Source organism: Cydia pomonella, chromosome 15 (assembly GCF_033807575.1).
Source record: "Cydia pomonella isolate Wapato2018A chromosome 15, ilCydPomo1, whole genome shotgun sequence".
NCBI lineage: Eukaryota > Metazoa > Arthropoda > Insecta > Lepidoptera > Tortricidae > Cydia > Cydia pomonella.
This window is the reverse complement of record NC_084717.1, coordinates 5555796-5572039: the sequence shown is the minus strand read 5'-3', so window position 1 is coordinate 5572039 and position 16244 is coordinate 5555796. Positions and strand designations below refer to the sequence as shown.

Sequence of the window (16244 nt, the reverse complement as noted above, 5' to 3'; positions counted from 1 at the left end):
GATAATTGATATAAACTATCTTATGTCCTTCCCCGGTCCTCAAACTATCTCCATACCAAATACTATCTAAATCGGTTCAGCATTACTTTCGCATTTATAACATTAGTAGGGATTAGATATAGTTAGGTTTTTTCCTAGAATCACCGTTCCACAAGGCAGGAAGTGTTTAATATGGTAGCCAGAGTTGAAAAAGTTTACAATAGGTAGGGTTCCAATTGTACATCCTTCATAGTGACTTATTCCCGTAAAACTTTATTGTATCAAACTAGGTAAGTAAGTACGAATTTTTAGAAATATTTCTCTTAATTACTGTCATTAAAAATTCAATTAAAGTTTTTTGCAGAAGTCGCGAAGCGTCTGGTTGACGTAACTGGTGACCGAAGAGCTGGCGGCTTCCTCGCGCAACCTATCAGTATTGCGATACAACGAGGAAATGCCGCCAGCATCCTTGGTACAATACCTCAAGGGCCTATTTTAAATTTAAGCTAGTTATAGTAATCCTCTGTATATATCCATTATGTATATTGTTATTGTAAATAAATGTAATTAAAATAATTTAACTAAACCAAAAATGTAATATCTTCAAAATATTCTCATTTAGCTTCAATACCCAAACACAAACATTTGTTAAAATAAACAAGAAAATGCCACAATAAAAGTTTTTGTCAACATATTTTAAGGTGATCCTGTATCTATAAATAAATAATAATATAGTTAGCCTTCATAGAACTCACCGCAATCCAAGACCCAGGTTCTTTCTCAAATAAATGCAATGTTAAATATATAATCCCACTCACAGACTTCGTATCCATGGGCACTTCTTTGCCCAACATCAGTGCAAATATAATGGACCTTATCCTTTCGAACATAGAGCTCAATTTGGTTGTGTTATCATTTGTCACTTTCTGTATCATGTACAGGAGAAGTCTTAGAGTGAGGTGGACCAGGTCATATATTTTGTTTATTTCTGTAGGAGCAAGAGGTTCGGATTTTACTTCAGTGCTGGAAAAATATGACTATAATAAAATACTTTCAATTCAAATTAATTATACTAATCAATGAAGACTACTCAGTAAATTTGAGCAGTTTTTTCATGTTACTTTATTGCACAAAATATATTACAACAATGTACAAATGGCGGACTTAATGCTAAATGGCATTCTCTACCAGTCAAACATAGGGCCAAACAGAGACACTTACAATTGGTGCAGAGGGAGAAGAAAAAAAATCAATGAACTTGTATTAATTTAAGAATCAATAAAGTAATCAGACTAATCAGAGTATTTACATTGCAACTGTAGCAAATGGTTTGAGCAGTTTCTTTCACAAAACATTTATTTTTTTCAAGGATTTATAATCTGAGTGTTTAAATAGCTTTTTTCATTATTAATAGAATATATAGAGTAAAACGCAGGCAAACTTCTCACATTATGTAAATGAGAAAAGGATTAAATGGAAGTACACATTTGTGATGATTATGCATTTTTCGCCTCCTTGTCTACTCACTATACTGTACCTAGAGGACTAGTACGAACTGCAGGAAGCATTGACATATATCTAAGGACAGGCCCGTAGGCACTAAGAATGGTGTTAGTTCAGTGGTGTCACTCATGAATTTCAGCCAATCCTGCATTATAACACAACTAGTTGCGACCAATCGTGTGCGTGATACGAACTCTTCAACCAACCGTTTTGTGGCATTAGACTACAGAATTGGTGTGCGCAACTCAGCTGTACAGACCCCATTAAGAGGCCCATCGTTACATATATAACAATAGTAGGAAGTTCTGGTCTACACGAAAAATATAATAAATACCATAGAGGAACTACAGTGTTTTCAGTATAAGCTAAACTTACCCAACACTATCTCCTGCAGCATTATTCTGCAACTCAAGTGTTTTAACACAGGTCTCCAAACACCTTACATAGTAAGCACTAACAGCAATCTCTAAGCACCTCACAGCCTCAGCACCAGGTGGAAACTTATCTATAGCAGTATCCAGCCGAGTTACGGTGTCTATGTAATCCCCATATAGGAGGGTAGGTGATTCTTCAGTCTCCGAGACAATTACTGAGGTTAAGGTTTCAGTGAATGGTTGGCGGAGTGTTCTGGAGTCAGTTATGTGCCTGGAATAATTACATTGAAGTCAATGACTTTAATTTTTTTCTGTATTAGGCGGGTCTACACAGAGCGAGTATACCCGTGAGGCAATTTCCTTGCGCACAAACCAGCCAGTGTAGACATGCCTTGGCCGAGACAGCGCGCTCAGGCGAAGAAAACGCGCGCGCCGCCTATATTGAAATCAAGTTGTTTTGTCATACAGTGACAATAAGATCAGAGTTGGTGAGATCATTTATATTGTTTTTCTTGGGCTATGTAGTTACTATATTGATTCCATATAGTTTGTGAATACAATATCCTGGCTTTGTCAAAAGCTGCTTCATAAAAACTTAGCATGAAATATATTTCTAAATTACTCTGGTTTCCAATATTATTTATGATTTAAAGTTTTTATTTGGGATCTGGGGTGTACTGTAGCAGCAAGAAAACTATTTACTTTTTTTATAATTTCTCAAAAACGGCTTTAGCGATTTTGATGAAATTTACAATATAGGGGCATTATGAAAACAATAATTTAATCAAACTAGGGTTCATTTTTAAAAGGATTAGTTTGCCAAGTTTTCGTGGTAGCCCACTAGGTATTAAAAGCACAGTGGGACACAAGTATTCATATATAGTTGTGATGATAATACAACAATTATTTGATGACATGATATAGTCTAATTTTCCAATTATATGATAGATTTTTTACCACTACTGTACATAACTTAGACTTGGTTGAATTTAGTTCGACCGAATCATTTCATACTTACTTTTTTAAGAATCCCTTAATAGGATGTTTTGCATCTGCATGCCAGAAAAGCAAAACAATAAATGTGACTGTTTCCTGGTCAAACTCATCTCTGTGGCTGTTTAGATACTGCTTTAATAACTTTAGCTGGTTATCAGCACTGTTGCAATTTAAAAAATTATTGAAAAATTCACTAGGAACACCTAAAACAAACATAGTGATCATTGATTTCCTAACAAAAAATATTAAATTCATTATAATTACAATACTATCGTTATTGCACACCACAACAAAGAACAGGTATAGGTAGCAGCAGGCGGTGTTATCGCTTTATTAAACAGTTATGAAAAACATGAATTTGTACAAATCACTGAGTAAAATTTATTCAGTATAGGAAGTAAGAATAATCATACCTTTCCTTCAGGTATATTATACATCAGAATTCATACTTAATTGCATTACTGAATAAAATATTACAAAATCAGAAAGTAATTACACTTTAAAACTAGAAATTATAAACTTTACAAACCAGTGTTCCAATAAGGAATAGATAAAGGCGCAGCGGGTTTTTTGACCTTTTCGCCTATCCCTCCGCTAACTCTCAAGTTTAACTCATTCATAATAAATATAATTTCAGTTCATACTCTGATATTTAAAGAGAAAACGTGAACGTTTCAACAATAACATAACCTCAATGTTTAGATAAAAACTTTGGACAAAACGACCACAGACAATATTGATTGACAGTTGACAGGCAGATTTATTACTATGGTGTGTGTGAAATTATAATAATATTTTCTTGATATTGTTTCTAAAAAACTTACTATTAAATAAAAAAAGTGCCGAGAAGCGTAAAATGAATTTGATTTACTTTTTGGTAATCGAATTCCAACTAGAAATTAAAATAAAATGTAAGTGTATCATAGACAAAGTATTAAAAGTGTATCGATTTCCGGCTTTCATTTCAAAGAATTTTCAAAAGTGTCTTACTATTTAAACGACAAATTAACAAATTAAATTATTCGTTAATAATCAGCGCTTAAATAATTAGAAATGAAATATATTCTCAGTCTCAATGCACTGAAACGAGAAGTTATTTTCTCTGTTGCAAGTTTAAAAAATGTTTATTTCCGGTGTGATTCAGTTCTAGAAACATAAGAAAGTGTACATTTTCATTTATTTTCTGTCGTCATTTTTAGCCACGGTAACGTGTAAGCGATTGTTGAAAATTAATTTTACTTTATGTTCGTTCGGAGCCGATCGTAAACCGCGTTCTAATTGCGTGCGATCTCCTTTTGGAGAGGTTTCACGAGGTGCTTCGTCATAGATAGTGGAAGGTACGTAAAATCGAATTCGCACACCATGTTGCTATGGTAGATTATTTATGTAGGTATTCTAGATCCGTAGACCACGTTTTTGCCAGCTGGTGCGTACATTACGGGAGTAGAAATTGGTTAGAATAATAGTTTATAGTGTTAAGAATGCTAAAATTGAGTCATTGAGTGTTAGAAAGTGTTTACTGTGGCTGTAATAGTGATTTTGTGTGCACTGCGGCAGGTTCGCGCGGCCGGCGACTGCGGAGCCGTGTTTTCCTGGTGCCAGCTTCAGTGAAGCCAGGATCAACGATTCATCCAGTCTGTCAGCTCTCGTCCAGTGGGGCGTTACCGTTTTATATGACTTTAGCAAGATATATAGGTGAGTACAGCCATAATTAATTAGTATTCGCTTATTGGAAATCGTATACGAATTGTTGTTGCTAATTTTATCAGTCGCCGCGAGTCGTGCACTAATGATATTGCAGTTTCACCATTGTTTTGTTTATGGATGTGTTTATTGATCATATCTATGCTCTAATCTAAGAACAAATATAAATTTGAAATTATGAAAATGTTGCTCAACTATAGAATATTATGAAAACTTAAGACAGTTCCAGTTGTTCCAAAAGGTATTATATCATAATTAAATTATTTCATAGGAATATCATGGCATAATGCATATTTGTGTATTTAAGTATTTATAAATATTTATATATTATACATATATGTCATTGTCTAAGTACCCTAAACACAAGCCTTATTGAGGTTACTGTGGGACTTAGTCAATTTGTGTAATAATGTCCTATAATATTTATTTATTATTTATTTGTATTAAAATCACAGTAAATACTCTGAAATTTTATTTCTTTAATTATACTCCTTTTTTTTTCTTTATCATGATTAAATCAGAGTCGTCCGGACAAACCTGGTCCTATTCTTCTTTACCCTAAAACCTCTTTAGCATCAGTATTTTACTCAAGTTAAAATAGCTTAATGATAAGTATTGTATTCTGCGTAAAAATTAGAACAATAATTTTCAGTGTATTATAGTGAAAGCATTAACAAATTTTTCGTACTTGAGTGGATACTTCTACAATGTGAAGAACTCAACAGAATGTAACAGAGTTCTTTCAAAATTTAGTTCTGTGACAAAATGGAATTCCACCCAAAAAGAATTGTTTTGATTAAAAATCCGTTCAATAAAATCTCCTATTTCCATTTAACATGAATACTAAATTTTTGCAACAGTTATTGTTTATACAATTGTTAATAAATTACTTTGATTCTGATCATTTTGAGGTTCTTTTATTCTTGAAACTAACATTAAGGGTTTTCTGTGCAAATCGGTCTTTATTTACTGAATAGTATCATCATCACTTCATCTTAATGTCTCATTTGTTTTACATTCATTTCTTATTTCATATCATTCTGTATTTGTCACTTGTTCTTTATTTGTCTCGTTTGTTTTGTCATTATCTTTTTGGTCAAAGTCTGTAACTTCTCTTTAATATGTTGTATTTGTTTTTCTTCACAAAGTCCTAGTCCTATTTATAAAAACATATTTATAATAAAACATTAATATCCATTTTGCTAAAGCTGGTGGATTGCCTCATTACATATTCCATACATGTTCATTAGCATAGCCTGCGGGAACACAGGCTTGGAAAATGTATATTTATGGGATCATGCTAATTTTCCTCTCACCAATCACCGAGACATCTAATTTGCTTTTTTACAAAAATGTAAAAAGCCTGTTTAAAGAGCTTTATACATATTTTCTACACTGTAAGTTGAGTAAGCTGTTATTTTATATCTGGTGTATATGGGCTGAATAATTCCAAGTGCTTCAGAATGTCAGGTAAATCCAATAATTGCCCATAATTACTTTATTTCAACTTCCCATTTCCTCTTTTTCCTTTTGATCTGGAAAAGGCAGAAGTGGAAATGGGCAGGTCACATAGTCTGAGGAAAAGACAAGTGGAGGAAAATAGTCAAGCCTATGGTATCCACAAACAGGAAACAGAAAACAATGCAGGCCCCAAAAAAGATGGGTTGACAACAAAAGAGAGGTGGCAGGTTTAACTTGGGGCAGAGTAGCCACAGACAGGCTAGAATGGAGAAGACTGGAGGAGGCCTTTGCCACTTGGCAACCAGACAAGTAACTATGGAAAAAGAATGAAATGTATACGAATATTAGACGGCATCTGACTAAAAGGCTTATATAAAAAAAACTTTATTACTTGACTAATCTGAAGTATTCGGACCTAATTTCGCTTTCCACCCAGCCTATGCCTCTACGAGAATGGTCCAGTATAGGCAAAAAGACGAATAATGGCGCTATTCATAAACTTCTTTCAAATGCTCAAATGTAACATTCTGTTGATAATTGTTTGTCCCTATCTGTCATTGTTTGTGAGAAAGAGACAAAATTAAATTTAACGAAGTTAATATGCCTAAATTGTAGAATATTTTTTTAAATTTCCATATCTGTGTTTTCGGTGAAGAAAACATCGCGAGGAAACCTGACTAATCCAATAAGGCCTAGTTTACCCTCTGGGTTGGAAGGTCAGATGGTAGTCACTTTCGTAAAAACTAGTGGTTACCCAGGCCCCCATGAGCCGTGCCAAAAATGCCGGGACATCGCGAGGAAGGTGATGATTATAATTATTATAATCCTAAGAATTGACACCCAAAGGTAGATTTATGCTCCGTTGATTCCGTATTAAGAGTCATACGAACCCACCGCCAAAAAGTAAGACGGCGGTTGGGTTCTTAAAACTTGAAAACTAAAACGTGACATAGACACTTCGTGGCAATAAATACGAAGCCTTCTGCCCCCTACAGCGCCACGCACGCTATGTTGGCTCGGCCTAGACAGGCCTGGATGTCGCGGATGCGTCGCGTATCGATCGGCGCGAGGATGCACCCTCCGCTTGACACTGCTATGTTTCATTTGGCTTTTGTCCCCGCTACGCAATTTTTTGCTTTTGATGGATGAACTTTGGAGGTTTCACAGAGAAAGTTGTATTTGTTGAATGTTCTTTCCATAACCGTATCATGTCCGATTTTTTTTCATAGATCTATGATAACTTAACTATATACATATAACAAAGTATATATTTTTTAAAAGCTAGATAAAAATTCTTTTAGTAGTTATTTTTCTTTTCGACTTTCAAAGATACTGATATATCGGGTCATTAGTCATTACCTATGAAATTGGCGTTTTTGTTCATAAGTATTAGTCATGTCATAGTTTTTTAATTTCATTAGTGCGTTACATAACAAGGATTTTACATACAATTATTTGCTACTTTTATTGTTTTATGTATTCAGAATACCGCCCTGAAAACAGCTCTTTTCATGTGCTGCCGGCTCGAGTATTTAAATGACTTATATTTTTCAGACGGGACAGGTTTAAAAAAAAATGTGATAGAAAATGTGCCTTAAAAATGTCTCAGATTACTGGCAAAAATTTGTTTGGTTTGAAAATGCCTTCACAAAATAATCCGCAAAATTCATTGTATGAAAAATCGAATTTTGTTAAAGTTCTCCATACAAAACGCCAATTTCATAGATAATTACCTAATATTATTAGCCTATATGGTGTCCTACTGCTTCGATCCTCCTTCGGTCTCCATCCGTCTCGGTTTTGAGCAATCTCCGGCCAGCCGTGGAGATATGCGCCCAGGTCATCCCGCCATCTCCGCCTGGGCCTGCCAGGCATCTCGCGGCACCCACTCCGTGGCTATTTTTGCTCATCTGTGGGTGCATGCGGCAGACATGGCCGGCCCAGTCCTACTTCAATTTGGCCATCTTAGGTCCAATATCAGTGATGCGCGTTTTTGAGCGCAGCGTAGACTGCGTATACTAATTTACTGATAGTTGAATAAAAAAAATAGCAAACCGATTTAGATTTTTCGTCAATATTTTCCTTTTTTTTATATTAAACTATTTAAAAAAAATAATTCCTTATGCCCTATTTATCAGAAAATGACATCACACTCGAGGTGCGTGTAACTTTGGATGACTGGACTGTGGACTTTACCAAAATTCGTACACATGTTAATCGATCATTTTCCCTTCAAGTACACGTAATGAGGCATGTGTGCCACTTGTTACGCTGACAGGCGGTGATATGACTCTACCACAAATTAATAGAATTTCCCAAAACTCGCTGTGTTAATGTTAATCGATCATGTTCTCTTGAAGCAGACGCAATGAAGCCTGTGTGCCACTTGCTAGGACGCTAGACGAGAAAGGCAGGTCGTTGACCGCCGTGACATAACAGCGATTCGGTGACTGTAACATTTTGTAGGTCCACCTAGTTCATGCCGAATTTGAACCTTATTTAATGCTGATTAAGGTTCATAGTCTGACGCTGAACTCGTTGAACTGATCCTAGAGAGGCATAAGTATTCGGCAAACTTACATGCTTTGAGTTTTAACCGAATGACGAGAACAAGTATCACTTTCGCTCCAATGCACTGAATTGATGTCTTTGTAAAGTTTATGACTTGTATACAAACCTATATTTGCTGCACCAAGCATTTGCATTTAAACGGTGTTATTTGATGAAATGGAACTGCTCATGAAGACCAGAATGGAACTCCTTGACGACAAGTTAACGCCTTGGGACTAATTTGTAATTGTTATGAGATGGACTACACAAACTGTTTTGTGAATTCGGTTTTCTATTAAATATTATTTTTCTCATATTTGAAAAGCTGATTTAATTAGGTACTCTGGACATCTGGAGGGTGTGATGCGCTACATACCTAGTTCATGTACAGTGAAGACTTTGGAACGTGAACTGTAGAGATATAATTATTTGGAAAAGTATTTCGGTATGGCATGGCAGATACTTTTGGCGTGTTTGTTGATGCTGTATGTACTTGTCATATTTATGTCATTGACACGGTAAAAAGTGTATGTAAGTGTATGACCGTGACTGTAGATACTGGCGTGCCTTTGTCGCCATTGTTGTTTGTGACAATAGTCGGTGGTAATATTTGGTTTCCAGTTGCGGTTCTTGATGCCGTGGTGTGGGATACATGCTTTCAATTTTTATTTTGTTTCCAGAAGGAAGTTTCGTTTTTATATCGCAAATCAAATACTAAGGGCGTCCGCTAGCTGGTGCGGGTGGGTGCACGGAGCGGGCGCACGCACGCGGGGGTGTCTTTGTAGGTAAAATCCGTCGCACGCGTCCGCGCCAGTTACCGTTGCTCATACTATTCTTCGGTAACCCGCTCACCCGCTTCGCGTAACCGCATCAACTAGCGGACACCCTAAAATGATAGCTGGGACCAATTTACTAAAAAAATGAACAAAAATACGGCTTTTCTAATCCGCGAAATAATAACGTGCATTTCAATCAGTGCAAACTCGTTATTTACTTGCGTATTTTTACGCGCTTACTATTCCCACCCGCCCACTGCGGGGAAATAAATATAACAAACCCCTACCAAAAGTACGAATCTCGACACGTGTTTCGCCTCTCTACGAGGTATCATCAGGAAATGCTAGAGATGTTGATGGTCTTGCTTCCGACATCGGAAACGGTTCATCCTGCTTTCGATACTAAAGTGGACTGCCCGAATAAATAGTGGCAATCGAACTCTCAGTTCTGATAAAAACAAAAGTTATGCATATGTATGTTTTGGGACTATTGGGTATTAAATTTCATGATACTTGCGTTCACTTGAATAGCGCGCCCAATAAAACAATGAAATAAACTATAAAGAATAAAGAATAAAAAGGTACCCAATGCAGCAGCTAACTTCGCAATGCAGTCCCCGTTTCTCAGGCTTCATCGTACATACTGTCACTGATACATCTTAAACCTTATTGCAAACATATAAGGTGTAAAACCGATGGTCAGTGTCACTGTTCAACAAGTTGGAAGTTGTGCTGGCCCAATTTGCCGCGAGGTTAGTGGGCAAACTTGGAACTGTTTTGTAACACAAGTGAACTTAGTGAGAAGCCTTTAGACAGCAGTAGTAGACGCTCCTATGATGGATGTAACTAAAATAGAGCGCGTAATTGACTAAAGCCCAAAGGTTACCTTAATGAAGTATGAACTAATTTTAATATTAGTCATAGTTGGACATTCGTACTAGTGTCGGTAGGAACTCAAGTCTTTTGAGTCTAAATTGAAGAACTCGACTTGTTTTTACGAGACTCGGAGCGTGTCTGTGAACCTAGCATATCAAGTGCTAGCATCTCAACTTTTCTTGAGAGTTCTAGTAGCATCCCTAATAGTTCTATAGTTCTAGGTAGTTTTTTTTAATAGTTCTACTTATTTACGCGAAAAAAATGAAAATTGAAAATGAGATGCTAACTTCCCATTTTGACACACTAGCATCCCAGCCGTTATCCACTCCACAGCCTCAAAATAGCATTTAAATGGAAGCTAGTAACATTTCTAGGCGATCTATAATGAGTTCTAGTCAAAACTGTAAAAAATTTTTTTTTCATATATGTATGGAATACGAACATCAAAAAAATTTTTAGGTTTCTTCTAACTAAAACTAAGTTCGAGCTGAAATCCAAGGTTTGACAGTCAGCATCTCAGGAGTTCTGGATAGCCAGCTCCCTAGTGCATTAGAATACATACAGTTCTATCTTCTAGAACGAAATTTGACAGAGTTTTGATAGAAATTGTCCGAAAATAGTCTTGAAATCCAGTAAATGCTAAGCTCTGAGCATCGCATCCCAGCCGATGCAGATCTGATACCCAGCATCTCAGCAGTTCTAGATAGCCCGCTCCCTAGTGCATTAGAAAACACACAGTTTTATCTTCTAGAATGAAAATTGAAAAAGTTCCGAAGGATTTTTGTTCGAAATAGTCTAAAAATCGAGTAAATGTTAAGTTTTGAGCTAGCATCCCAGCGAAAGCTGGTCTGATACATAGCATCTCAGGAGTTCTAGATAGACAGCTTCCTAGTGCACTAGAATATACAGAGTTTTATCTTCTAGAACGAAATTTCACCGTTTTTTGACAGACTTAGTCCGATACTACTCTGAAATTCGTGAAATTGCTAAGTTCTGGGCTTAGCATCCCAGCGAATGCAAGTCTAATACCCAGGATCTCAGCAGTTTTGGATAGCTAGCTCCCCAGTACATTACTATCCACACAGTTCTGTCTTCTAGAACGAAATTTAGCAGAGTTTTGATAGACTATGTCCAAAAATAGTATCGATATCGAGATATTGCAAAATTCTGAGCTTAGCATCCCAGCCAATGCAGGTCTGGTACCCGGCATCTCAGCAGTTCTGGATAGCCAACTCCCTATTGAACTAAAATACACACAGTTCTATCTTCTAGAACTAATTTTGGCAGTTTTAATAGATTATGTCCGAAAATAGTATCGATATCGAGATATTGCTAAGTTCTGAGCTTAGCATCCCAGCGAAAACTGGTCTGATACCTAGCATCTCAGGAGTTCTAAATAGCCAGCTTCCTAGTGCACTAGAATACACACAGTTTTATCTTCTAGAACGAAATTTCACCGTGTTTTGACAGACTTAGTCCGATACTACTCTGAAATTCGTGAAATTGCTAAGTTCTGTGCTTAGCATCCCAGAGAATGCATGTCTAATACCCAGGATCTCAGCAGTTTTAGATAGCCAGCTCCCTAGTACATTACTATCCACACAGTTCTGTCTTCTAGAACGAAATTTGGCAGAGTTTTGATAAACTATGTCCGAAAATAGTATCGATATCGAGATATTGGAAAGTTCTGAGCTTAGCATCCCAGCCAATGCAGGTCTGGTACCTGGCATCTCAGCAGTTCTGGATAGCCAGCTCTCTAGTGAACTAAAATACACACAGTTCTATCTTCTAGAACTAAATTTGGCCTAGTTTTGGAAGATTGTCCGATATAGGTATCGAAATCGAGGTAATACTAAGTTCGGAGCTTAGCATCCCAGTGAAAGCTAGTCTGATACCTAGCATCTCAGGAGTTCTATATAGCCAGTTTCCTAATGCACTAGAATACACACAGTTTTATCTTCTAGAACAAAATTTCACCGTGTTTTGACAGACGTAGTCCGAAATTACTCGGAAAATAATGAAATTGCTTAGTTTTTGAGCTAGCATCCCAGCCAGTGCTGGTCTGATACCCAGCATCTCAGCAGTTCTAGATAGCCAGCTTTCTAGTGAACTAAAATACACACAGTTCTATCTTCTAGAACTAAATTTGGTAGAGTTTTGTAAGACTACGTCCGAAAATTGTATCGATATCGAGATATTGCAAAGTTCTGAGCTTAGCATCCCAGCCAATGCAGGTCTGGTACCCGGCATCTCAGCAGTTCTGGATAGCCAGCTCCCTAGTGAACAAAAATACACACAGTTCTATCTTCTAGAACTAAATTTGGTAGAGTTTTGAAAGACTGTCTGAAAATGGTATAGAAATCGAGGTAATGCTAAGTTCTGAGCTTACCATCCCAGCGAAAGCTGGTCTGATACCTAGCATCTCAGGAGTTCTAGATAGCCAGCTTCCTTGTGCACTAGAATACACACAGTTTTATTTTCTAGAACGAAATTTCACCGTGTTTTGACAGACTTAGTCCGATACTACTCTGAAATTCGTGAAATTGCTAAGTTCTGGGCTTAGCATCCCAGCGAATGCAAGTCTAATACACAGGACCTCAGCAGTTCTAGATAGTCAACTCCCTAGTACATTAGCATCCACACAGTTCTGTCTTCTAGAACGAAATTTGGCAGAGTTTTGATAGACTATGTCTGAAAATGGTATAGAAATCGAGGTAATGCTAAGTTCTGAGCTTAGCATCCCAGCGAATGCAAGTCTAATACCCAGGATCTCAGCAGTTCTAGATAGCCAGCTCCCTAGTACATTACTATCCACACAGTTCTGTCTTCTAGAACGTAATTGGGCAGAGTTTTGATAGACTATCTCCGAAAATAGTATCGATATCGAGATATTGCAAAGTTCTGAGCTTAGCATCCCAGCCAATGCAGCGAATGCAAGTCTAATACCCAAAATCTCAGCAGTTCTAAATAGATAGCTCCCTAGTTCATTACTATCCACACAGTTCTGTCTTCTAGAACGTAATTGGGCAGAGTTTTGATAGACTATCTCCGAAAATAGTATCGATATCGAGATATTGCAAAGTTCTGAGCTTAGCATCCCAGCCAATGCAGGTCTGGCACCTGGCATCTCAGCAGTTCTGGATAGCCAGCTCCCTAGTGAACTAAAATACACACAGTTCTCTCTTCTAGAACTAAATTTGTTCGAGTTTTGAAAGACTATATCTGAAAATGGTATAGAAATCGAGGTAATGCTATGTTCTGAGCTTAGCATCCCACCGAAAGCTGGTCTGGTACCTAGCATCTCAGAAGTTCTAGCTAGCCAGCTTTCTAAAGTACTTGAATACACAGAGTTCTGTCTTCTAGAACGAAATTTGGCAGAGTTTTGATAGACTATGTCCGAAAATAGTATCGATATCGAGATATTGCAAAGTTCTGAGCTTAGCATCCCAGCCAATGCAGGTCTGGCACCTGGCATCTCAGCAGTTCTGGATAGCCAGCTCCCTAGTGAACTAAAATACACACAGTTCTCTCTTCTAGAACTAAATTTGGTCGAGTTTTGAAAGACTATATCTGAAAATGGTATAGAAATCGAGGTAATGCTAAGTTCTGAGCTTAGCATCCCACCGAAAGCTGGTCTGATACCTAGCATCTCAGAAGTTCTAGATAGCCAGCTTTCTAAAGCACTTGAATACACACAGTTCTGTCTTCTAGAACGAAATTTGTCAGAGTTTTAATAGACTATGTCCGAAATAGTAACGATATCGAGATATTGCATAGTTCTGAGCTTAGCATCCCAGCCAATGCAGGTCTGGTACCCGGCATCTCAGCAGTTCTGGATAGCCAGCTCCCTAGTGAACTAAAATACACACAGTTCTATCTTCTAGAACTAAATTTGGTAGAGTTTTGAAAGACTATGTCTGAAAATGGTATAGAAATTGAGGTAATGCTAAGTTCTGAGCTTAGCATCCCAGCGAAAGCTAGTCTGATACCTAGCATCTCAAGAGTTCTAGATAGCCAGACATAGAGTTCTGTCTTCTAGAACGAAATTTCACCGTTTTTTGACAGACTTAGTCCGATACTACTCTGAAATTCGTAAAATTGCTAAGTTCTGGGCTTAGCATCCCAGCGAATGCAAATCTAATACCCAGGATCTCAGCAGTTCTAGATAGCCAGCTCCCTAGTTCACTAGAATCCACACAGTTCTGTCTTCTAAAACGAAATATGGCAAAGTTTTGATAGACTATGTCCGAAAATAATATCGATATCGAGATATTGCTAAGTTATGAGCTTAGCATCCCAGGGAATGCAGGTCTGATACCTGGCATCTCAGCAGTTCTGGAAAGCTAGCACTCTAGTTAACTAAAGTACACATAGTTCTGTCTTCTTGAACGAAATTTTATATAGTTCTGTTTTATATACTATGTCCGAAACTACACTGAAAATCCAGTGAATGCTAAGTTTGGAGCTAGCATCCCGGCCAATGTAAGTTTGATACTCAATATCTTAGCAGTTCTGGATAGCCAGCTCCCTAGTGAACTAAAATACACACATTTCTATCTTCTAGAACTAAATTGGGCAGAGTTTTGAAAGACAATGTCCATTAATGGTATCGAAATCGAGGTAATGCTAAGTTCTGGCCTTAGCATCCCAGCGAATGCAAGTCTAATACCCAGGATCTCAGCAGTTCTAGATAGCCAGCTTCCTTGTGTATTGGAACACACACAGTTTTATCTTCTAGAACGAAATTTGACCGAGTTTTGATAGACTACGTCTGAAACCTTCTCTGATCCTTCTGTACTTTTTAATTTTCATTCTAGAAGATAAAACTGTGTGTTTTCTAATGAACTAGGGAGCTGGCTATCCAGAACTGCTTAGATGCTGGGTATCAGATCTGGATTGGCTGGGATAGCTCAAAACTTAGCATTTAATCATTTATTCGATTTTCAGAGTAGTTTCGGACATAGTCTATCCACATTTCGTCAATTTACGTTCTAGAAGATAGAACTGTGTGTATTCTAGTGCACTAGGAAGCTTACGATCTAGAACTGCTGAGATTCTAGGTATTAGTCCTGCATTGGCTGGGATGCTAAGTCAGAACTTGGCAATTTCACGATTTTCAGAGTAGTTTCGGACATAGTTTATCCATATTTTATCAATTTACGTTCTAGAAGATAGAACTGTGTGCATTATAGTGCACTAGAAAGCTGACTATCTAGTACTGTTTAGAAGCGAGGTATCCGATCTGTATTGGCTGGGAAGCTAGGCTCAAGACTTAGCAATTTCCCAATTTTCCGAGTAGTTTCGGAGTTAGTCTAATAAAACTCGGTCAAATTTCATTCTTGAAGATAAAACTGTATCTATTCTAGTGCACTACTAAGCAGGCTATCTGGAACTGCTGAGATCCTCGGTATCAAATCTGCATTGGCTGGGATGCTAGCTCAGAACTTAGCATTTACTCGATTTCTAGACTATTCCGAAAAAAATCCTTCAGAACTTTTTCAATTTTCGTTCTGGAAGATAAAACTGTAAGTTTTCTAATGCACTAGGGACCGAACTATCCAGAACTCTTGAGATGCTGGGTATCAGACCTGGATTAGCTTGGATGTTAGCCCAAAACTTAGCATTTACTGGATTTATGTATGTATATACTTTATTGTACATAGAAATAAAAACACGAAAAACACAGTTACAGAGTAAATTAAATACAACAAAGGCGATCTGTATGAGATCTCTTCCAGTTAACCTTTGAGGAAATGAGTAAAACAGAAGTAACGGTGAATGAATGACAAACACAAACTAAAGTGTACAATCACTGAAATTAATGAAATGCACGTTTTACAGTGTAGTTTCGGACTTAGTCTATCAAAACTCGGTCAAATTTAGTTCTAGAAGATAAAACGGTGTGAATTCTAGTGCAATAGGAAGCTGACTATCTAGAACTGTTGAGATGCTAGGTATCAGACTAGCATTGGTCGAAATGCTAGCTCAGAACTTAGCAATTCCTCGATTTCGATACTATTTTGGG

General features: G+C 37.2%; 2 protein-coding genes across 7 annotated transcripts in view; one reads left to right on the top strand and one right to left on the bottom strand.

The window, feature by feature from the left end:
* Nucleotides 1-3572, bottom strand: part of LOC133525846 (tRNA (32-2'-O)-methyltransferase regulator THADA) — a 49239-nt gene extending 45667 nt beyond the window's left edge. Inside the window, exons 1-4 of the mRNA XM_061862251.1 lie at nucleotides 3382-3572; nucleotides 2875-3055; nucleotides 1858-2127; nucleotides 735-1002 (exon numbers count right to left, since the gene is read on the bottom strand). Coding sequence (XP_061718235.1) covers nucleotides 735-1002; nucleotides 1858-2127; nucleotides 2875-3055; nucleotides 3382-3472 — 810 coding nt within the window. The 5' untranslated portion in view covers nucleotides 3473-3572. The remainder of the gene's footprint in view (nucleotides 1-734; nucleotides 1003-1857; nucleotides 2128-2874; nucleotides 3056-3381) is intronic.
* A 401-nt stretch (nucleotides 3573-3973) lies between these two features.
* The window catches only part of LOC133525636 (eukaryotic translation initiation factor 5), a 51605-nt gene continuing 39334 nt past the window's right edge, over nucleotides 3974-16244 (top strand). For 2 of the 6 annotated variants that reach the window (XM_061861957.1, XM_061861956.1), the window contains exons 1-2: nucleotides 3974-4189; nucleotides 4410-4547. The gene's annotated coding sequence lies outside the window, so the exon portion shown is untranslated. Of the gene's footprint in view, nucleotides 4190-4219; nucleotides 4306-4409; nucleotides 4548-16244 lie in introns of those variants that run through there. The other 4 variants (XM_061861954.1, XM_061861953.1, XM_061861959.1 and 1 more) reach the window with 3 other exon arrangements.